This window comes from Charadrius vociferus, unplaced genomic scaffold (genome assembly GCF_000708025.1).
Source record: "Charadrius vociferus isolate BGI_N301 unplaced genomic scaffold, ASM70802v2 scaffold822, whole genome shotgun sequence".
Taxonomy (NCBI): Eukaryota; Metazoa; Chordata; class Aves; order Charadriiformes; family Charadriidae; genus Charadrius; species Charadrius vociferus.
Genome location: NW_009647481.1, coordinates 1,302,101 through 1,324,322, shown reverse-complemented (window position 1 = coordinate 1,324,322; position 22,222 = coordinate 1,302,101). Strand labels below are relative to the sequence as shown.

Genomic DNA, 22,222 nt, shown 5'->3' with positions numbered 1-22,222 from the left:
AAACCGGGGTTACAAATCGTATTGCTCACGATGACGGTAATTTTGGACCTCAAAGAACAGCGTGGCAGAAATTTTAAGACAAGCTCCCCCTCCATTCAAGTGAAACAGGATTAAAAATAGGCAGGTATGCAACTTGGAAGAGAAGCCGCTTTTGACGGCCGCACCGGGAGCGATGGAGCCAGTGAAGAGCAGAGCTGACGGGCACCGGGAAGTCGCAGTGCCCGTCAGAGAACCCAGTAACCCCCAAAAAGAAGCCAGCCCTGTGCATTATCTCGTGCCGATGTTCCCTCCACCCTCCACCTGCCAGACCGCCTGAAAAACCCTTAGCCGTTTTCTAGTAGGTTGAAATGCATTCTATATAGCAGGCGTGACAAAAAGCTTTCTCGAGTCTTGATGCAACCAGAAGTTTTAACCCCTTAAGGGCGCATTCGAGTTCAGCATCAGCTTTACAGGACACTTGTGAGCCAAGACACCAGATCGCCTTAGTGCTGGGCAATGGACATCCCCAGTGGGTTGTGCTAACGTTCAACGTATCGGGATCGAATGCTCCAAATGCACCAGCACTAAGGTTTCTGTCAAGGACTCCCCTCGCTAATTATTCCTGTAAAATACCCGCTTCCCTTAAAGAACTGTGGGTTCAAATTCATATAATCAAGGAAACCTTACGCAGTCCTAAAGCAAAAAGGAAAAACTTAACTGAGGAACAAAAGCAAAGTGTACCTTACTTCACTTAAATCGTATGTTTATTTTTGTCAAGACTGAAAAAAAAAAAAAATCCTGAAGGCTGCACTGCTCAAATCCAAATTAAGCCCAAGACTTCAGCAGCATTTTCATTGCAATCAATGAAGTGCGTTTCCTAGTTTGCAAGAGCAGCGCTTCTGCAAATAGATTAAAGCACGTTTGGCTGGTAAGCCTCCCCAAACCATCTGAATTTGCAAGCCACACGTTATAAGCTAGCACTCTAGGTAAGTGCCTTCTCATTCTTTTGAGGAGAATGAATGGCTCCGATTTCATTACGTTTCTTCTTCTGCAGTCTAAGCTGAGAATGCCATGTAAATGGGTCACGGTGCTGCAAAATGCAGCGATTGATTTCTCCAATCAAAGTAAAAAGAAACAAACCAGTAGGATCTTACTTCTATTAATTTTTTGAAGGAAGAGGTTTACAGCAGTTAATGTATCATGAAGGTTAAAAAAATCATTTTCATAAAATACAAGAGCAACCAATTTCACCATTGAGTAAAAGTAAAAACTGGGATTCTTTTTAAATTAGTCCAAAGTGGCATATAGGAACTTAGTAGTTTGCTGCTGTACTGACACTATGACAAATCAAAGTGTAGGGTTTTGCTTTTTTAAATCCAATGCTCGTGGATCAAGTTCTGGAAATGTTCCAATTCTAAGGCAGGGATCTGTTGTGTTTTCCACCATGAGTTTGCTCCTTGGGTTGGATGCTGGAGGGGCGAGGCACGTTTTGCCGGACCCAGGTCGACTACCTAGTAGTCATCAAGGTCAAAAAATTCATCGTCTCCTCCTTGGTATTCCATTCCCTGGAAGTCCACTCGGTACCGCAAGATACCTGGTAAAAACAACACGGTTTAGCTTCTTCAAAATTCAAAGACGTAGAAAGGCATTTTAAGCAGTTTACTAAGCCCTGTCTGCACATCAGGAGTTTCTCAATTAAATTTGCAGAAGCTGACTTAGCGCTCGTATTGCCGTCAGTCATCAGCCCGAGCCTGACGGGCAGACATGCAGCTACGGTGAAAACACCACATCCAGGTTACAGCCTGATGTAGTTTATTGCCAAAAGGAAGAGATACCTACCTGCCCAGCACAGACAGGCTTTCTTCTGCAAAAGCTGAGCCTGTTCTGGGAGGACTGTATCTCCAAAACCCCACTAACAGATTATTTGTCCTAATATAGCCGCTCGGACAAAGGCCTATCAGTTACATTCAGAAGGCAGCTGGCACTGAAGTAATTTTTACAGTGGAGTAAAAGCAGTATTTAGGGGCTGTCTTCCTGGACTCTTCCCACCCCAAACACCAACCTGTGTTTCCGGGAAGCTTTTATCCCTGGAAACATTTACTTCGGTGAAGGGTATTCAAGGAGTATTCCCTTCCAAGTCTACAAGGACTGGAGCATGGTAGGAAAAAGCATCCCGCCATGCAAAGAGGCTGGATCTGGCAGGACAGGAAGGACTCCTGGAATTATAAACCCTGAAAACTTAGAAACCTGTTGCTCCTCACGTAGCCAAACAATTCAAGCTTGTTTCCTTCCGACTGGTGTTCTTCAGCCCCTAGAAATTCCTCTTTATAACACTCATCTCTGTTTTACATCCATCAACCTAAACACAGCCAGCGGCAACAGTTGGCTTATCAGCGAACAAGCAACAGCTTTGTCCTGGAATCCCCGGTCTGGGGCGAACAAGGTGCATGGCAGGCGTTGTTGCTCTCCCCTACTAACGATTTCTGTCAGACTGAAGCACATGAGCTATCTGCACCTCTGCCAGACTTCGCTGGAGTGGTCAGTTGGCTCAAGAGAAGGACTGAAGGATTTCAGAAGCCTCATTTCTCCATGAAGTTGGGCTAAAAATACTTTTATTTTAAAAAGAAGCAGAAGACAAGGGAACAAAGTACAAGGAAGCTCCGAGAGATGAGTAACATATCCAGCTGCTTCAGAAACTAGGCTGGTGTTTGTCATACACCACTTCTACACAGCAGGGCATGCCCTGCCACTAAACAACTGTGCAGAGGCAGAGCCGCGCGGTTCACGGCCCTTCTGAAATTCAGCGGCTGGAAAGAAGGACAGTCCACCCTCTGAGCACTCTGCAGGACAAAGGGATCTGAGGAACACAGTCTGAAAGCGACAGCCGCCTAGCACGCAGCAGCATCTCGCCGAATATGGAACGAATTCACCTGGAGATCCCTGATGAACACGACAGTTTCTTAAACTGGTATCATGACTAACCGGAGTAAGATTAATCTGCTTAGCTTTCCACTTGTGTTGGCACCAGATTATCAAGTCAGCCATTAAAAAAAAAAAAAAAAGACAAACATTTTTCTCTTGCAGTTTACCTCCAATTCCTCCAAATCCTTTCACAAATTGGGATCCTTCCTGTGATTTGTCTGTAACGATTTCCAATGTTGCTCCAAATTTCTTGTAGTTGTTTGCAAACCACTCCAGAAGGGGCATACTTTCTATCAGTTCATGTTCCTGGCCAGTCTATGTAGACATTTGGGGGGGGGGGGGGGCAAAAAAAAAAAAAGTTACAGTCACTGCATGTTAGGCATTGAGAAAATCCATACCAAAAGTTGTCTTTAGCTTAAACATCACCACTCTTTCGCGTCTTAAGACAGAAACACCACCCTTCATGCTCCGCAGGCTGGAGCAGCCCCACACGCTCGCCAGGGTCCAGGTGGGAGGTATTCCTGACACGTCTGTATCAGACGAGTGCTGGCACAAGCAGAAGGCTCCTGGTGCTAAGAAATTAAATACTGACAGGCCTTGTTTTGGGCCTTCACCCTACAGAATTTAGTGCAGAAGCAGGAGAGAAAATGCCTCGTTTATTCCTCTGCTCAACTGTCACCTCGGGCCACGCTCTTAGTTTTCACTGTTTCTTTGGATTTGCTTTATGCCCTGCAAACAGTCCATTGCCACTCATTTAACCAGGCACTGTTTACTCCAGGAAACACTGATCTAGGCAAATACAGAGGCAAAAAGCATAGTTTTATAAGTAGAAGGTCAAGTGATTATTGGCATAGAAACACTACATCATTGCAGATAACATTGTAAACCTTCCGTGCACAGAAGGAATTAGCAGTTACCCTACCAGGAGAGAAAGCAGCTGGAAACGGCTGCCCTGGCAGTCCTAACGTGAGACAGACACCCTTTTTACAAGGGACAGGCTTTTTTGCCCAGCTTAATCCACAAATACAGACCCCCCACCCCATCGGGGGGTTTTTGACCTGTACAGGCAAGAAACTCACAGGTAGTGAGTGACAGATCCACATTTCAAATATACCGAGAAGCAAACGCTCCCTTGTGCTTAAATCCGTGTAATAGTTTCTACCCTCACAGTTGTTTTGCACTGAGCAAATCGGTGCACAATAAGCAGGGAGTAACAGTTTGGGACCTTGGCCTGCATGTTGCCTGGTGGCTACTGAGATGTTCTAGCAGATGGTTTGATGGCAGTCAAAGGCCCCATATTGCCTGTGACTTCAACTCATTTACACAGCCTTGGAATTGGCAGCAGGAAATATTGGAGAAAAGCAAGTCTAGAATCCAGGGGTTACACTGGAGGTGACCAGGAAGAGCCACAAGCTACCGTCTTGAAGTCTCATCCGGGTGCCGTAAAGGTCATCACGCTCACACACTTGTGACAAACTAAGCTCAGATATTCGGAATGCTGCACCAGTACACTGAGAATAAATCTACAAGCCCCAAAGCTGAAATACCTCTTTATCTGTGAAATGGGATTTATCCTTCTCTTGCTCTGGTGTCAAATACAGGATCTTCTCTTCTGCAAAGGGAGAGAAAAAAAAGAAATTACATTGGATAAGACTACTAGATGTAGGTTCAAGACAGCAAGAGACTGGCAACAGTCAGCAATTACAACAGAGAGGGTTTGGTCATTGACACTGCCTTCTTCTAGCTGAAGCTCTATGGGAAACCAAACAGGGCACACCGGTAGAGAATAACCGTAGTGTCAAAACCAAAAAAAGGCAGAGGTCCTGCTGTAAGCACGTGCTTTGTCTACAGCCAGTAAGAATTGTGTTTCTGGCCACAGAGCTCCAGTCAGTCTCCCCTCTATAATGCACTGGTATCACGCTGATATGTACACAACTGAAAGGTGGGTTTCAGGCTAGCTCTGTGACAAACTGCCACCCCAGCACGGCAATTTCTCCACAGCGGAAGCTTGTTAGTTTCAGACTTTTCCCCCAGAGTAGCTGGGAAGCTGCAAGCTAGTGACCTGCCTACACAACATTCCCTTGATCTAGTCCTTCAAGATCTTCTTAGGGAATTCCTCCAGCGTAATCTACCCAAGTGAGACGGCTTAGGTGTTAAACCCTCATGGACCTTTAAGTCCCACAGAAGCGCTACCTACCCTCCGTGCCTTGGCAGTGCAGAACATATCTCATTATATCCAGATTTTCATAGACTATCAGTATCTCTACTGCTCCCATTTCCAAAGCTTTTAATGTATCTTCAACGCCAAAACAGTACTTCCCCGTGTCCTGACTGATTTCATCGAAGTATCGTCCTGCAGCCACGATAGAAAGAGATTGTCACAAACACTGATCATGCCACATGGATTTTTCGCAAGCCTAATCTGAATGTGAGAAGAAACAGGAAAAGGAGACTGCAATGCTGCTGAAGGAAGCAAGGAATATGATAACATGTCAATGCATGTAATTTAGAACATTCATTGGCAGAAAGTCAACTCCAAACACTGCCCCGTTCAGGGATCTCACTCCACTGAAAGGCTCACCTTCGCTATGACACAATCAACTGGACTAACCCACCACTATTTAAGTTCGCTCTTTTCAGTGTAAGGTAGCTGCTGTTACTATTGCCCTCTTGTGCTTTCAAGTTAGCAGCATGTGTCTGCTGACCGTCAAACGAGATCATTTCTACTGCCATCTTAATGCAAAAAGAAATCTTAACTCTCATCTTGCTGAAGATGCAAACGATCTCAGGTGATTTTTTTTCCCCTCCCACCCAAAAGTCACCTAAAGGCCTAAAACTAAGGCGATCTCAGATGAAAAGGCAAACCGAAAAGATCCGAGAAGTTTGGTGGGGGGAAAACACACAACAAAAATCCCCACTCCTTTAAGTCTCATTAGGTCCTGCAGCATTTGAGAAAGTGTCCAGGTAACAGAAAGAATTACTACAAGTCACGCTCTGTCCAACTCAGAAAGCATCGCAGGGCTGAGGCAGCACACAAAGGCATCAGCACATCCAGTCAAGCATATTTGGCTCGGGAGAAGGGTAAGCGTGTAGTCACGTACCTATTAGTTTCTTCTCTTGAATGAATTTCACATTGGAGAGGACCTCAGTTGACAACTCAATTGCTTGATTGAATCCATTTTCTCCTCCATATGAAATGTCAACTAGTTTGAGCACTTTGGATTGCAACCGCTGAACAAGAAAAAGAGGAGACATGAAAAAGAGTCTATTACACAGCACTGCCACAAGACTACTTCATAATGCCACAAGAATAAGTACCTGGCAAGAGTCACAACATTAATCTATTTTGCTTCACTTGCAAGCAGAGGTTCTGAGTCAGAGGGACCTCTGAATGCTTAATACTGAAGTACAGTTTTCAGGCAACAGGGACTCAGAGATTAGGTTTAGTAGAGTTTAATTCCAATACAGCTTCTACTTTAGATATGGGAACACAATGCGAATGCCAGTTCCAAACCAGGGAGGACAGATTTCTTACTAGCACTGTTATTAAGAAAAGGAGATCTTACCTCCTCGCAGGGGGTACTAGGAAAGGGAGACCTCTTTAGGATACATCAGATTTTTAGTTTAGATCAAGACACCAAGGTTACATTCCTCCCGAGATGCATCTTGTATCAGAGCTACTGCTAATATCACCATGTCACTACAGACAGCTTAAACATTTGGGCTTTGCTCAGAAAAGGTCACTCACCTGATCAAACATGTCAGATTGACTTAATTCAGTTTTGAAGTCAGCTGATCCAGCTAAAACGAGACCAGCCACGTTCACCTTGTCACCAGAAATGAACAGTTGCACAGCCGTCTCTGCTACCTTCCTTACATAGTTGTGTCGTTTTTCCATTCTCAAACGAGCAAAACGCAAGGCAGACTGACCTCCTCTACCTTTACGAAAGAACAGACGTGAAGGTAGCAATTTGGAAGTCATTTCATTTCAGGAAGGTTATTAGTACACAGTCCCAACTGGGCCCTGAATAACTTGAAGCCAAGGGCAGAGGCAGCCTTCAGAATTTGTTGGCCACAAGCAGAGTCAGAGGCACTCATTGAAACAGCAAGTGAATAAAGAGGGTTCATTCACAGCAAGAGATTTTTCTCCATGTATCCCACAGAGGGAAATATGTTGGGTTGTGGTTTTTTGTTGGTGGTGTTTTTTTTCCTCTTATACAGACCTGCATCTCTCTATAGATATTTTGAACATCTGTGCACATTTTCTATGACCTGTACCTTCATTAAAAGCCATTTCCTTTGTTACACTGCCTCGCATACCTTTCTTGCTGATGCAATGCATCCCAGCAGTCTCTGCTGCAGAAACTTACTGGGGGAGACATTTCTATTTCATTTTGTCCCATCCTAATCTACAGAGAAGGACAGTAAACCGGGAGTAGCTAACAGACAATCTGCTAAATTCATCAGCGGCTCACTACAACACAGCATCGTGTAACGGAACTAGAACTTCGCTTGCTCCGTTAGGCTTCTGGGCCTCTTGCAAGGAACAGCTTCTTGCTTTTCACTGTGGTTTGCATGCAACACCATCAGATGCAAACTTTACAGACACTACCAAGTGGTATTACTACTTGCGCTAGTAATATTTAGTTAATACTGTCCCAAAATCAAGTAAAGGGTCACACGCGCCAAGAAATACAGTGCCACTTTAAGAAGATCAGCTGCATATTACAGCGATTCATTAATTTTGACAGAAGGCTCAGACTAGAAGCTTTGCTGTCAGATTTCAGGGGAGCAAAGAATTGAGCAGAGCTAAACACCTACAGGCCAAGTTCCCTGCTTCTACCCTCACATCCCACCCCGTGATATTCTGCTGCAGTCTGGAGAGAGACTAGCGCGTTACCATGCTTCTTTGGAAGATCCACAGTGAATTTGTGCAGGACTTCTCTTGTGTTTCCTTGAAGAGTTCCAAAGAGTGCACCGCTACCATCTATTACAATAAAGCCAAACTTGCTGTCGTCAGAAAGCAGCGCTGTAAGAGCCTGGAACAGAAAACGATGTTGTCAGCAGTAAGCACCAGTTTATTAAGGACCCTGGTTCAGGAAGGCTACCAGAAACAATGCACCTCAATAAATTTTAGTTCCATAGGTGGTCACTGCTGGTTTTTTGTTGTTGGGTTTGTTTTTTTTTTTTTTTTACAAATAAACTAGAGGAAGAGCAGCAGATTCAGGAGTTGAGACGATCTAAGATTACTACCTCACACAATGCTGCCAAGAGCAGAAAGAAAACTAACATTTAAGCTTGATAACTGTTTTCACAGCATTACCAGTTCATTGCATGATGTCACAGGCAGGTGTCATAGCAAAACCCTAAAGATTGGCTCTGGAACGTGTTAAATGAAACAGATCACACCTCCACAAGGCTGCATCACCTCTCTGGTTGACGAAGCTGGAAAAGTAATTTGCCAGGAAAGCAGAACTTGCTTAGTTCACTGACCGGACTATTTGTCAGTTCAGTTTTATACTACAAAGCACCGATACAGACCAGCTTTCAACTTGCCAACTACCACAAATACTGGTTTGCTGCACCTGCTTCAAGAAGTCCCCAAGGCAGAATGATGAAATCTACAGTGGCTATGACAAATTCAGCCTTACACAGCAGAATTAAGTTACAGCAGCAGTAATAATTCTGTGCATAACTGGCTATAGAGAAGACAGCCATAATATTTGCTGGAAAATGAAGCTATCCTTCATTTTTCTTCCCTTTAAAGGCAGCAGCTAAATTCATCCTGTAAGGTCACTTAAGTTGAGTAACAACTAAAGCGCTGCTTAGTATCAAGGCTTTTGAGTTACTTTTGTCCTGTTTCCTGCCCAGCGCCGGTTCTGCTGGTGTGGGACATCTCCGAATACCCAAACTCCACACCCTTTTTCCGAGAGAATCTGTCAGCTACTGCTCCCTCAAGGGCAGCCTGAGCAGGTAGGCACATTCAGCACACACGCTTCTGTGGACTTATACGTGCCCAACAGATGTAATAGCGAGAATCCTCTTTCTGGCCAGCAAAACTACATCAGCAGGATGGAGAACTTGTCAAATTCCAGATTGTTTTAAGTCACCAGTTTAATACTGAAAGAGCGATGGTGTTGGTTTACTGCACAGGACCTTTAACTGCCTGCATGCCTGCCAGCCTGATTATTGGGCTGGATGGAAAGTTTGAAAACCATCAGTCATCTTTATCATCTTTATCCAAAATCCACACAACCAAGTCTACAGCTTTCAAGCTTAAAAGAAACAGACACTAATATTTAATGGAATCTACTGGCCAAAATAAATATTCTGTATTAATTCCTCAGCAGTGGGATGAATGAGAGGAGGAAGTGGCATATTACATTGCAATCTATTTAACTGGGACAGAGCCAAGCAAATCCTGTGACTGGAATGAATGCTCCAGCCAAGGTATCAAAATAAGTCATTGTAAATCCTACCCTTCAGACACACATCAGGGTTCATATCCCTCTTGGGAAGTTACTTCGGTTTCACACAGGCAATAAAATATCTAGAGGAAATCTTATCAGATACTCTTGCCAGGCAGCAGATGACTACAGCTCTGATATTCCTGATTCCCTCTTATTTTAATAAAGTATCCAACGATCAGCGATTCTCCCAGTTTCACCTTCCTTAGTTCTATGTCAGCAATTTCACTATTTGACCTATCAAGCACAAAAAAGAGACTATTGCTTTTATTCTCTTCCTTCAGCCTGGGCTGAGTTTCCTCTTTGCAGCTTCAGCCTAAAGGTGAAGATCACGTCCTTTCTCCGCTCCTTGACATGTCCTCACTTTCATAGGAAATCTGTTGACGTACCGAGCCAGATGCTCTATCTGTTGAATTCTAGTTGCACGGTGAGGGGAACCACTGGGTTAAAAGCATGGCTCTACAACCAAATGGGACAGATATCACGTACTCAAAAGACACAGGAGAGCTAACAGCCCATGGAGAAAGGTGCCATTAGTAAACACATGTAAAGTAGTAACAATTACCACAAATTCCTCTCAAATTATTGCACTCTCTTGCTGAGCAATGCTACACACCAGCAAGCATGTATTTACAGCTGCCTCCTGGGAACAGCCCGCTGGGCAGCAGCCACTTTTTTTTGTATTGAACCAGTGCCCTGAGGCAGTATCTGCAGCCAAGACCAAATTAATCCCTTTCCTGATAGGGCAGAAGGCAACCTACCAGTGTCCACCCACTGCCAACGACTGTAAGGACAAGTATCTCCCTTGGCTTTGCACCTCTGGCTCTCTCCTGAATTGTCTTATTTACCTCTTGCTTTCAATTGCCTATGCACTTAGGGGCTCAGCAGAACCCAAGAGCTGTACCTGTGCACAGTTTTGTTATTCCTGCTAGGTCAAACGTGCACTGGGATTTCATCCTTGGTGGGGACACAGAATAACAGGGACGTACCTCACCTGTACAACAAGCATACCTGTCCTTCCTGTACTGCAACCCTTTGAAACCCAATCATGGGTCAGACCTCCAAAAAGCCAAGCAAACAAGTAGAACTACATCACTGAAGGGCCTGTCAAGCCCATGTCATAGGGGTTTGATCCCAGGCAATTAAGTCCCAGTCCACATATTTATCATGGTGAACGCCATGGACATGAAAGGCAGTCAGTCAAGTCATCTGCCACAAACATCGAGACCTCCACAACTGCCAACACAGCCAAAACAGACTTACATGCAATAAACTGACTTCATGCAGTCAAGACTACTGTAATCCACATTAATTTAACTATGCCTCAAACCATTCATTTAACTAAGATAAGCAGATGTTGGATAAAAGTAATCCCACTTTACCCCAGATAGGTTAGGCACGTGCCAGTTCTCCTTCAAGGGTCTCAGTTAACACTTCTGATATCAAGGCTGGCAGCACTAATATTATCTTGGCATTACGTTAAGGCCTGGCTCGGAATAAGCTCTACGGGCCTCCAAGGTTAAGAAAAAACCCTTGCCTCTAGTTAGAGAGAAAAGCTTATGTCTGTGGGTTACACAAACTCAGCATTACAAGCTGGGCCATAAAGTCAGCTGTAGTAGGACCTGGGCAAGATCTCAACTGCTTTCAGCAAATATCACACATTTCTGAATACTGGCCAGTCACAAGCCATCCAGTGGCTTCACCAGCAGGATGTCTTAATTAAAGCCTGCTGTTCTACAGACCGTGGACCCAAGCACACCAAGGACTGTTCCAGCAAGTCTAGCAAAGCAGCCTGACTTTGACTACTGTAAGACCAGCAAGCAATAGGAGATTTCTTACCTCTGTGTGGAATTTGTTGTCACACAAATACAACGACGTATTGATTGGTTTGAAAGGTTCAAAGTCAATGTTGACTTTCTTCTCTTTTCCTTCTTCTGTCACAATTGTTCCACAGTAAACAACCAGACCATTTGGAGGTACTATAAAGGACACAATGCAATTTTAGATCACTAGGAAATATTGCAAGCTGTACCCACCACAAACTACTAGGCCTTGACACTTAAAGCAGAGTCGAAATTCAAGTTCCCAAGTTTTTTTTACTTTCCATTTCCCCCACCTCATTCCCTCCCAGACCTCTACAATGGAAAACAAACCAATTTAGCGCACCTATACTGAACAGCTTGGAGCAGGAAGCTAAAAGGTAACACTGATGGAAAGACTTGCAACAAAGCTGCAAGAACGTGTACCTGTCTGTTAAACCCATCAGCTTGCAAGCTCATAGAACCCAGGAAACGGCTGAACATCCCCGTGAAGCTTCCCTAGTTCTCATACAGCGATTTATAGACTGATCATCTCAATGAAGGTCACTTGCCAGTATAAAGACAGTAAAGATGAACTCTTTTCCAGTACTCATTTTAGATGGCTGGGGTCTATTTCCCTCCCAAAACGATGGTAGCTGCATAGCGGGATACATAAGGCACATGTAAGTTTGTGCTTGATGGAAACCCACTAGTTTAATGCACCAAACTACAGCTCTTAAGGCTGGCCAAGTTCAGAAGAAGCAGCACTGCTAAGGACAGAATCACAACCTCACTTATTAAAGCCAAGGACCGCCTTACTATTCTAGTCCCAAGGTCTACCCCTGAAGTAGCCATCCGTGGGCAACATACCTGGAATATCAGTGCAAAACAGCAGCACAGGCCAACAGATTTGATTAGCAGAAAACTGCACAATGCAGGAACTTAAGGCTGCTTCCAAGTAAGGGAAGTTTGCCAGCATCCATACAAGCTAGAAGTTACCTTTGTTATAGAGTTTCAGTCTTTGCTGTACAGATGTAATGGCTCCCAGTACTGAAAGGCGATTCACTCGAGACTTAATGTTGGAGGCGGTGCCAAACTCATCCGCTAACATTTTCGCCACTCGTGAAATCTGGTCTTTGGGGGGAATGATCAACGATATCATGCTGGTACCATTGCTGAGAAAGGAAAAAAGAGGGGTTGTGAGCAGGTATATTCATACCATATTCCATGCACGCAGCCTTCTCTCCTCCCTCCCCCCAAGGATGCTTCACTTCACTGTTATCTGTGTAATTCCCCTTCTGCTGAACAATAATGGGAGAGAAAAGAAAATAAAACATGGTCTTCAGAGGATTTGAGTCCATAACCAAGTGTTCAGGTTAGCCACTACCAAGCAGGTCCTCCAAAATCTGCTTGTCTGACCTGGGATACTACTCTGGGAAGAAGAATATATGTACAAGTTAAGGGCTGCAAGCTAAAGGCATGTAAGCAGTCCCCAGCAGAGATTATTTAAAACAATGCAGCCGCATACTTTAAGGACATTTTAAAGCCCATTCCATTTGTTCTCAGACAACTGGAGTGCTAGCCAGCCCAAGTGCTGATTTAACACTTTGCTCTCCTCAGATTAAGACAGCAAACTGAACTGGAAGGATCCTTTTGGAACAGTTAGTCTTTTCTACTTTCCCGCTGGCACTCTGCTTTATGGACAAGCTCACCCACTCTGGCAGCTGCTTTAAATAAAACACACTGAAGTACATGACTGCTAGCTCAGAAGCGCCAACCCCAGGCACAGAGTCAAGAGATAAGACCCCATAAATCACAGAACTGGCTTAAATTAAATGAAAAAAAAGTAAGCTTGATATTAAGTTTTCCCTATGGCTTTGGGGTGGATCCTGCAGAGGTCTTAATCCCCAGAGCAGCCTCATGGTTCAAATCCACCCAAAGCCAAAATGAAAATCAGAGAAGTTCCTGTCTGCCTTCCAGCAGGTACCTCCCATCTGCCATTCAGTATCCCAGATGTCTGAAGTCTCAAATTTAACCCAGACCTCATACTTCACATTAGAGTAATGGCATAAAACCGAAATACCTCATCGTGTCCTCTAGCCCTCTCAAGGGCAAACCACCTAAGCTCTGCAAAAAGACCTCTACTCACGATTCTGAGTCAAAGCACCAACAAAATGCTCTTCGGCCATAAAAAAACCCCATGGGTTTTGCTCTTTTACATTTCTTACAGTAGGACAAGACTAACGCAGTACCTGCCTGCTGCTGTTTCAGATTGTCATGCACTAGTGTCCTGCGTGAAGTGTTTGGGCTACAGAGACAGCAGGGAAGTGCTTTAAAAAGCATCACTTCATTAGCCTCTTTACAAAAGTTGTACAGCCCTCTTCCAAAGATCTTCAATTCAGGCCAAGTTGAAATGGATGCTGGTAGGTCAGATAAGTCCCTGACCTTAAAGACAACTAATTGGTTTTAATATCCAAGATCCCCATACACACTAATCAAGAAAGTCGCAAAGAGACACTTGCACGCATTATTCCCAGAAGGAGCTTTGAGCCATGCTGACAGCTCTCAGACTTCCAGGTCACACCAGCCAAGAATACTCCATATACCACTCAATTAAAGCAGTTAGCTACCCCAGTGAATGGCACAAGCCTTAGGGGAGATATAATGGCCTATCATCCCCAGCAGGCTCCTTTGAGCAAGAGGCTGATCAGAATGAAAGCAACTCTTCCCGACTTTTCTGAAAGTAGCACTCTTGAGGCAGGCTCACGCAGCTCATTTCTTCCTCTGAAAGAAGAGATTCTCAACCTTCCTAGAGATTAGAAAGCTCTGTTCATCACGCCGAACTTGCTGCACGAACTACTGGCATCCCCACGTGCCATGTGGGAGATGGGACCGTTATGCCCCTTGGGCGCTCCACAGCTCACCTGCTAGGAAGAGACTTCATGCAACTTTCCTGTACTGAGGATAGAGGAGAAAAAGAGGGGAGCAGGTCGCAGTAGCATGGAGGAAGACTGGGTGTGCCCTCCCAAGATCAATTCTTCAGTAAAAAAGCACTTGTAAAGGTACATTTTATTAAACACCCCTGAAGTCCCAGCCCCTGGCCTCCTGCTATGTCCCACTGCCCCAGAAACACTGGCATTAGCTGAACCACTGGCCAGAGCGCAGCTCTGCGTTCTGTGAGCCGGCGGCATTGTACCTAACCCAGACCTTGAATGGGCCACCATAACCGGTGATTATTTATATTACACACAGCGTCTTATCTATAAGGTAGAATCACGTGTGTCCGTCAAATCACTGTTCCTTAGCAACACCCTGCCCAAAGCACCCTACCCGAGGTAATACAGCGGACTTCGCAAGCCCTCGTGATTTATTACTGCAAACAAGTAAATGAAAAGGGTCTCTTAGATGATGCATTCTCCCTCGTTTAAGTGTCAAACTAGTTTAACACAGCACAGTACTGTTCTTGGTCCAATCCTTCAGCAAATTCCAGCCTGGATTTACATCCAAAAGCACCTTCCATCACCAACATCAAGTGCATTTCTTGGGTTTGACGTGCTTTCGCCACTATTTACTCAGCCAAAGCTATTTCAGGCACTAACCGATTCCTGCAGAATCCAGCAAAAGAGCAGGCGTGCAGCGTGCCACGGGAGCAGTGGCAGCCAAAGGAGCACCTTGTGGCACCCGAGGATACTGGTGCCTGTAGCAAAGAGTCAGCCGGCTTGTCACCCCGTGTCCCCAGGCACCCAGCAGCCCAAGGGGGCAGCCCCTGCCAGCATGCTGCTGCTGCCGCCTGCTGGGTACAGCTAATCCACCCAACCGTTGCTCGTTAGGCAACCTAATTGAAGGTAGTCAGCATCCTCCGTTCTGCTCATCTCCCTCTTCCTTCAACAGGCACACGGTCAGGACCTGATCACTAAATTAAGACAGGTTGAGACCAGCAAGACACCAGCTGAAGCAGATCTGCACCCAAGCGACCAGGATGGCTGCAGAACTGCCTCACACACCACTAAGACCATTTTATCCTACCACAGAAGAGTGGTTTTCCCCTCTCAAAGCAAGCTTGTGCCTGTATGTGACCTTACCACCATGTGGCAAGGTCTAAAAAAAACCCAAAAACCAAACCAAAACAAACAAAAAAAACCAACAAACCCCCAAACATCTGTGGTTTCATCTGCTAAATTCATCACAATGAAGAAAAAAACATAGCAGAGAGTTTCTAAGAAAGCTGCTGTTCAAAAACACTTTGAAAAAAAAATAGGTTATTCTGCATAGTAATACAATTTCTAGGTTTCCTATCAGTCTTTGCAGCCACTGTGCCTGAACAAGACGACAGGTATTTCTGCAAAAATCCCATGCCTCCTCCTCCTCCGCAGCCACTGGATGAGCTGCGCGCTGGGTTCTAGAGTACGTTACCTCTGGGAGCGAGGTAGGGGAAACCATGGCGCCTACGGCCACCAGAAAGGGGCCTTTCCAAGCAGCAGACCTAGAACCAACAGGCTCTGCACGAAGCACACGGGATGTTTGCTGCCTGGCAGGCCACCGCCAACCCCGAAGCCCCCAGCAAGCACACTGCCAGACAGAACTTCATTACAGAATTGTTAGAGTGAACAATTAAGTAATCAATCTAGATTAAGGGCAGTGCTCACACTGGCAGCTCGGGATCGAACACGCAAGGAGCTGGTTCTTCCCTGTATCTTCCCCGCTGCTCCCCCAGGAAGGATGGACCCGAAGCACTCCGGATCATCTTCTGCTCGGCAGGATCCCGATTGCAAAACGCAGCGTTGCTAAGAGGTTTCCCCCCGTAGTTTCTGTGCACCCAGGACAAATTATACTAGACCAGCTGGAAGCTAATGCTTTCAGACTGAACCGAGCCAGGGAGTTTTAAACAGCTAGAGACAGTTGCTGTCCCTATTCTGGGGTAAGGAGTGCCTGCGCAGCAGCCAAATAGCTGCCGTTGTAATGCAAGTACGCACATCGAGACCCGAAATGCTCAGAGAGGTTTGCTTTGTAAGAAACGGGCACCCTGGCCCACAAGACAGCACAACGTGTGCCACTGCACAAGGAACCAGGGAGGAGAAAACAAGTACAGGCATTAAGGGCACATGTTCACACACTACAAAGAAACAAGGGGGCAATTAAGTGCCAACCTCTGGAAAGGTAGAAACGCTTCGCTGTCTGGGTACTGTGGTTACTACTCACGCTGTGCCAGCCCTGCCAGTAATTGGCAATTAGCTCAGATTTAGCGTGGCCTGGAAGGTATCAGCATTAGGCATCTCTAGGATAGAAGACGATGATCAGGGCTCCAAATTTGCTGCCAGACCACTGCAACTGGGCTCCAACAGCCTGACAGAAAGCTGTTTGGGGGAAAGGGAGAAGCAAAAACAAGCACGTTTTCCTCTCTCAAGACAGCAAGTTCTTTAGAAAATTGATGTCTGTGGGTAGGACAGCCTGTTCTATTATTAAAACTTCAATGTTACTACAGTTTGAATTTCAGACAACTGTAGCACAAAACAAACAGCCCTCCCAGTCGCAGGCAGACCTACAAGCAAATGTTAACAAGTTATCACAGCGAGTGGCAGTTGTGTGCCGTGCCGAATCATCACTAACCTAGCCCCAAAAAGCTGAAGGAAGTTTTTCCACACTATGCCACTTGCAGTTTTGCAAGCAGGCACTACGGCATCCAAGCAGCTCGTTTTCTCTGCAAGACTTCCTGCGCTGCCTAAGAGAGATCACCCAACAGCATCTCACCGTGCCTCACAACAGCTGCGGCATTGCAGACCAAGAATGGTACCGTTGGGCTCTTTTCAGAAGAAGAGCAGGGATTTCACAGAAGACACTTAGACCAGCTGGATTGCTGCGCCAAGTCCCAAGCCATGTTTGGCACCAGGCACGGTGCCCACTGTGTACACATTTTATGGTTCAGCATGAGGAATCCACCACAACAGAAGGCAAGTGCACAAAGCGAGCAGTGTATCACATTTGAAATAAGCTGCCAAGTATACCCCACGGACGGTTTTCATTACAGCCGACAGTTGAGCCTCCTGTTCTGGGTGGCCATCTTCATCTACCAGGATTTGGTTTCTACCCTTTTGCCCGTCAGAAGGAACAGCTGAGCAGATCCTTAGACCTTCAGCTTACAGCTGAAACTAGAAACTGGTCTGGTGATTTTCTAAAAGCCTCCTACCACCTTACACGGCATTATGTCAGTAAACGGTTACCTGCATGGCTGAATACCACACAAAGTACCAAACGCAGCAAGCGCCGCCGTAGCGTGGCTACCCTCGACTTAACAGACAAGAGCAATCCCAACCAGAAGTCTGAGGAGGAACAGTCACCCAACCTGTCTCCTGGAATTTGGGATATGCGCTGGCAAAGGAGAGCATTAATTTAACAGATGTGCTATATAAATAGCAGTAACTGGCCTATCCTGTGGTATCAGAGGAGACTTGACAAACAGCAGCTGAGCTGTAGCTGTTCCACAATGAAACATTTTACACTAATAGCACACTGTGTAATGTGGAGATAGAGAGGCAAGGAAGGTCAGCCATTCTCTATGACTCAAAATGAGCTTATTTTTACAGGGCATTAGTTTCATGACGCCTTGCTTTCCCCAAGAACCAAGGGCAGCACAAGGCCTGTGTGCGACTGCCAGAGACTGGCAGGAACGTGGAGCAAACAGATAATCTGACCTTAACCACATACCGCAGGTAGGAAGCTTTCTATGAAATAATTGTTGCCACATACGGCTTCAAGCGATGTTACCTTCCCAAGGTAACATCTGTTGGTCTCCATACAAGAGCATCACAGATCACTGGGCAGCCATCACTCACACTGAGGAGCCCAAGCTGCCTGGACAGCCAAGACAACTGGAGTTTGGCGATGGCTAGGCCAGTTCCATCACCAACACATCCACCGCCAGCTGCAAGACGGGTGCCAGCGATGTCTATGTAACCCAAGGAAGAACTCTACCGGGCACATACCACAGGTCCAAGATGAGGGTGCTGCTTCTGAACCCACACAGTCCTTTGCTGAAGTATCATGCGCCTGTAGGGCTAAGTTGAGAGCACAGTCCACAGAGGCAGTGATCTAAGTAAAGAATATTTAAGGCTTTTTTGATCCTACATCCAAGCAGAGATGTTGGATGAAGTGCTATAAAAAGAGAGTGTCCTTTGGTATAGGCAAGTACAAAATTGCTGGTTTGGGTTCCCCTACAAAACATAGGCCATTAGCCACTCCCTATTCCTATACACCCCGTATAACAGCGTTGACCTTGCTGCAGGCAAATTCCGCGCATATGCTCTTACAACTTACAAATTATGGCCTTTAAGTACATAAACAGGTCATAGCTGTGCGCTTTAAAGACTTTTAATAAGACAAAGCCTTCATCAAATAGGAAGTAGCTCAAGTCCACTTGATACGCCAAATCTAAAGAGACGACAGCAGATGCAAAAGCTACATAACTTTTCCTGGAAATCCCATCAGCCTGCTAGAAAAAGCAGAGACAATCTCAAGAGCCTAGGATCCCTTCAGTGCTTCAGAGCCAGTGTCATCTGGAAGCTTACCCAAAGACTGCATTGCCTGCATGTGAGAACATCAGCTGAATGCTTTGCAACGAACACAGCCAACATGCCTCAGTCTAATTGCTCCTTGAGAAGCAACAGCTTTTTGTGTCAGAAAGAAATGAAATGCCACTCCCTGTTCAGACGGTGGGCTCAAAGCACAGCTCAAGCAGGAGACAAGTGCTGCACCAATACCTAGACAGAGCACACAACACTGGTTAGTTGACGATAGGACGTACCATTAGCTCCTTTGAAGCTTAATGTAAAGTTGAGCTGAAAGCCATGCTGTTGGCAGTACTTTTAAAAGCATCATTTCAGCAAGAACCTCACAACCCCCATCTCAGAGGCATTCTGCATTTCACAGCATACACCAGAACTCTGGATCGTCTCCTAAAAGGAGACATCAATACAAGTTGTTCCTCAAAGCCTTCCAGGTCATCCAAAGAAAGGTATGAAGATACGGAAGAGACTGGTTCCCATGCAAAAGAAAGGCAGAGATGACCTCTTTGGATCCAGTGCCGCCTCAGAAGCACAGAAGCAGCACAAGAAAGGGGCAGGGTGGATAGGAGGGGAGGACTGCAGAGCCAGGAGATCAAGTCATTCTTTCCTGAAGAGTACTTTTCAGCATAAGCATTAATTGTAGAAAGTGAGCCCCCCCCTCTCCCGAGTCGAAGAAACACTCCAGATAGCTAATTCCCTGTCAGTCTTTGAATGCCACCTCTGCCCTGGACAAAGGAAAATCACTTAGCTGCACAGCGTGAGGCCGTGCAGCTATTGCCACCACGGCTCACACAATGCCAAGCTCTCGCACTGTAGTTCTGTCCCGGAGCCCTAGACAGGAATCTTCTATCGCATCTGCCAGCATTACAGGAAGATGATACACAAAAAGCACTCTGTGTAACCAGAAACAGCTTGAACACAGACATTAAGACTGTCCTGAAAAGGTATTCTGCCCTCTTACTACTAACCCACTGACCTTCTCAAAGAGGAAAAGCCCCCAGATGCCAAGCAAGCTTTCCGAGGGCAAACTAGGTAGTGAAGCACCAAGCCAGAACCCACCCCGGAAAAGAGAAGTGAGCCTGCTTTCCTCAGCGCAACCCCTGCTTCGGCAGCAAGGGAAAGCTTCCCACAGGGAGGCAGCACACAGCTGCTTCAGCAAAGGAGCAGAGGCCAGACTGGGACTGGCTAGCGTCTCACCAAGGGTCAGGCAAGGTAGTGCTTCCCCCCTCCCTCAGCAGTCGCTGGTCCTCTGCCAGGACCTGCCTCCTGAGCTCAGCATGCATCACTCCCCAGGGACAGAAAGGAGGTGAAAGAAGAACCAGGTCACAGACCTCTATTTCTCCACATCGCAGAGAATTTGGCCAAGTATCATGTGTCCAGAGGCTGCAGAGGTAGCAGGTAACAACGAGCCCATCAGTCCACCACGCGCTACCTGTGCGGAGGTCAACGTAAGCAGCTCCACACTCCGAGTTTCCTCCCATCCTCAACTGAAGCCAGCTCCAACAGTGTGGCTGCTGCTCAGGCAACCGCTAGCACTCAGATCCCAAATCAGTTCTGCAGCTCCGGGAGCAGATTCCGACTTCATCCCGAATTGCTGAAGAGCACTGAATCAGCATGAGTGGATACTGCACACCCCACAGGGAAGGTGAATCAATGCCACTCTGAAATCCTTGGATCAAAGGCAACACATCACAAAACATAATTGTGTAGGCATGTTTTGAATAGGCCTTATTGGCTGCATCTGACCTCATGCAGAAAGCCCGGATGCCCAATTACTGGTAAGTGGAAGAGACATTTCTGCACTTCAGACATTTGTGACTCACTGGGAGGCTCGGTTTTGCTACAGCTCCCCTGCTCTCCCCCCTCCCTCTCCAATTATTAATGCTCCAAGTTTAAAAGACTTGTTGCATTATGCTAATGGGCCAGTTGGGTACAAGTTGTACACTGAGGGACTGAAGCAACAAATCCAGATTTGCTTGTTAAGATGTTAATGCCTCAGAGCTACATGGGAATAGGGAGCTAACAGGGAAAAAAAATAATCCAGTTGCCACAAAGCCAAAAAAGTCTGTCCTCTTTTGAGGTGCTCATTCCCATCTCCTACCACGTCATTTGCCTTCAGCAGTCAGGGGCTCATTCATTAGCTCTATGTGAATGATGATCTGTGTATGAATCACACTGTTCACTAATGATTCACGCGGTTGTAAAAGAGGGTATCAGGCTGACAAACTACCAAAGGCTATAAAACACTTAGTAGAGTTCTTGTCGGACACGTAACCATTCTCCCAGATCAGGTCATTTTCTGCCACTTGCTAGCATGTATTCTCAAAACAGCACTCCCTAATTGTTGCTGTAATTCAAAAGGAACAGGTAGAGCAGGCAGATGAGAAAGCCCAGGAAATGTTTTACAACAATTAGACACAGGCAACCAGCAGAGTGTCAACAACCCTTTGGACATTCTCCCCTGCTCCCGCTGCCGTCTCGCCTGGCAGAGGGAGAGGGCAGCTTTCTCAGACCACCCACCCTCGACACTGCCGAAACACAAGCTCTTAAGAGACACTGTCTTAGTTTGGAGAGGTCTGATCAGCCCTGTTCACATGAAATCTGCGTTCAGCTTCCAAGCCCAGCGCTATGGAGAGTGGCAGCCTGCAGAGACTCAAAGAGTCAAAGCAGGGAAACAGCGTGTACGCAGCTGCAGTACATCCTATGTGATTACCTGCCACAGAGCCCTCAGGTATCACTTCTGCCCTGGACTAGTTCTATTCCGGCCTCTCTGCAAAAGTCTCCTCCTTCTCCTCACACTACCAGAAGCAAAAGGTAGTATTAATATTATAGCCTTCACCTCTGTAACAGAATCGTGACCTCCTTTAGAGACTACCCTTAAGACAAGCGGGCTGAGAGCGTGCTACTTCAAGGAAGCAATTCAGCTTAGGTAAGAACTTAAAACGCAACCTCTTCCCTAAACACTCCACACTTTAATAATGGATCATAAAGCCAAAGCACAAAACTCACTGGCAGTAAAAGATAAATTCCACATGCCACCCCGCAGACGCTACTCTTCCAGCCCTTGCCCCACTCATCTGGCTCACATTCCCCACAGAGGGAAAAACAGGCGTTCACCCCATGGCTGGCCCAGCCCAGAGTCCAGCAGAAGCAAAAGACTTTTAGCAAAGGCAGGTCCACAGGAGACATCAGCTTGCTGCGGAGAGATCCTCAGGGCTATCCCACGACTGGCACTAGCGTGACATACCAGCGCTGCAACCTAATTAACACAGCACAAGTTGGAAAGCCAAGTAGTACCTTGCCACAGCACTGCCCTTCACAGATCGACCAGCTCACCCAGGCCCGACTCAAGGTCTCCATCATACTCCACGTCCTAAGGTGAAAGCTTCAGCTCTGCAGAAACAGATCCTGTATCTACGGTTAAACTGTTTCCCAGAGCCCAAACCCAAGGCACAGCCACAACAACAAACAGATCCCAATAAAGAAGGTAGGGAAA

The 22,222-nt window shown here is 46.1% G+C and overlaps 1 protein-coding gene across 1 annotated transcript; it reads right to left on the bottom strand.

The window, feature by feature from the left end:
- Positions 1-602: 602 nt before the first annotated feature.
- Positions 603-12,341, bottom strand: ETF1 (eukaryotic translation termination factor 1). Its single transcript, XM_009880726.1, has 9 exons — positions 12,167-12,341; positions 11,208-11,347; positions 7,802-7,940; positions 6,650-6,840; positions 6,003-6,132; positions 5,099-5,254; positions 4,449-4,513; positions 3,069-3,216; positions 603-1,573 (listed from the first exon to the last, which is right to left on the bottom strand). The coding sequence occupies exons 1-9, from the start codon at positions 12,327-12,329 to the stop codon at positions 1,491-1,493; spliced, it is 1,215 nt and encodes a 404-aa protein (XP_009879028.1). The 5' UTR covers positions 12,330-12,341; the 3' UTR covers positions 603-1,490.
- Positions 12,342-22,222: the final 9,881 nt, after the last annotated feature.

What these genes read in the sequence shown, in the direction of transcription:
- ETF1 (XM_009880726.1), bottom strand. Translation starts at nt 12,329, where the DNA reads ATGATATCGTTGATCATTCCCCCCAAAGACCAGATTTCACGAGTGGCG. An exon ending in ACTGAAACTCTATAACAAAG is followed by an intron (nt 11,348 to 12,166) that starts GTAACTTCTAGC and finishes TGTCCTTTATAG; the next exon opens with TACCTCCAAATGGTCTGGTT. An exon ending in TCAAGAGAAGAAACTAATAG is followed by an intron (nt 5,255 to 6,002) that starts GTACGTGACTAC and finishes TCGTGGCTGCAG; the next exon opens with GACGATACTTCGATGAAATC.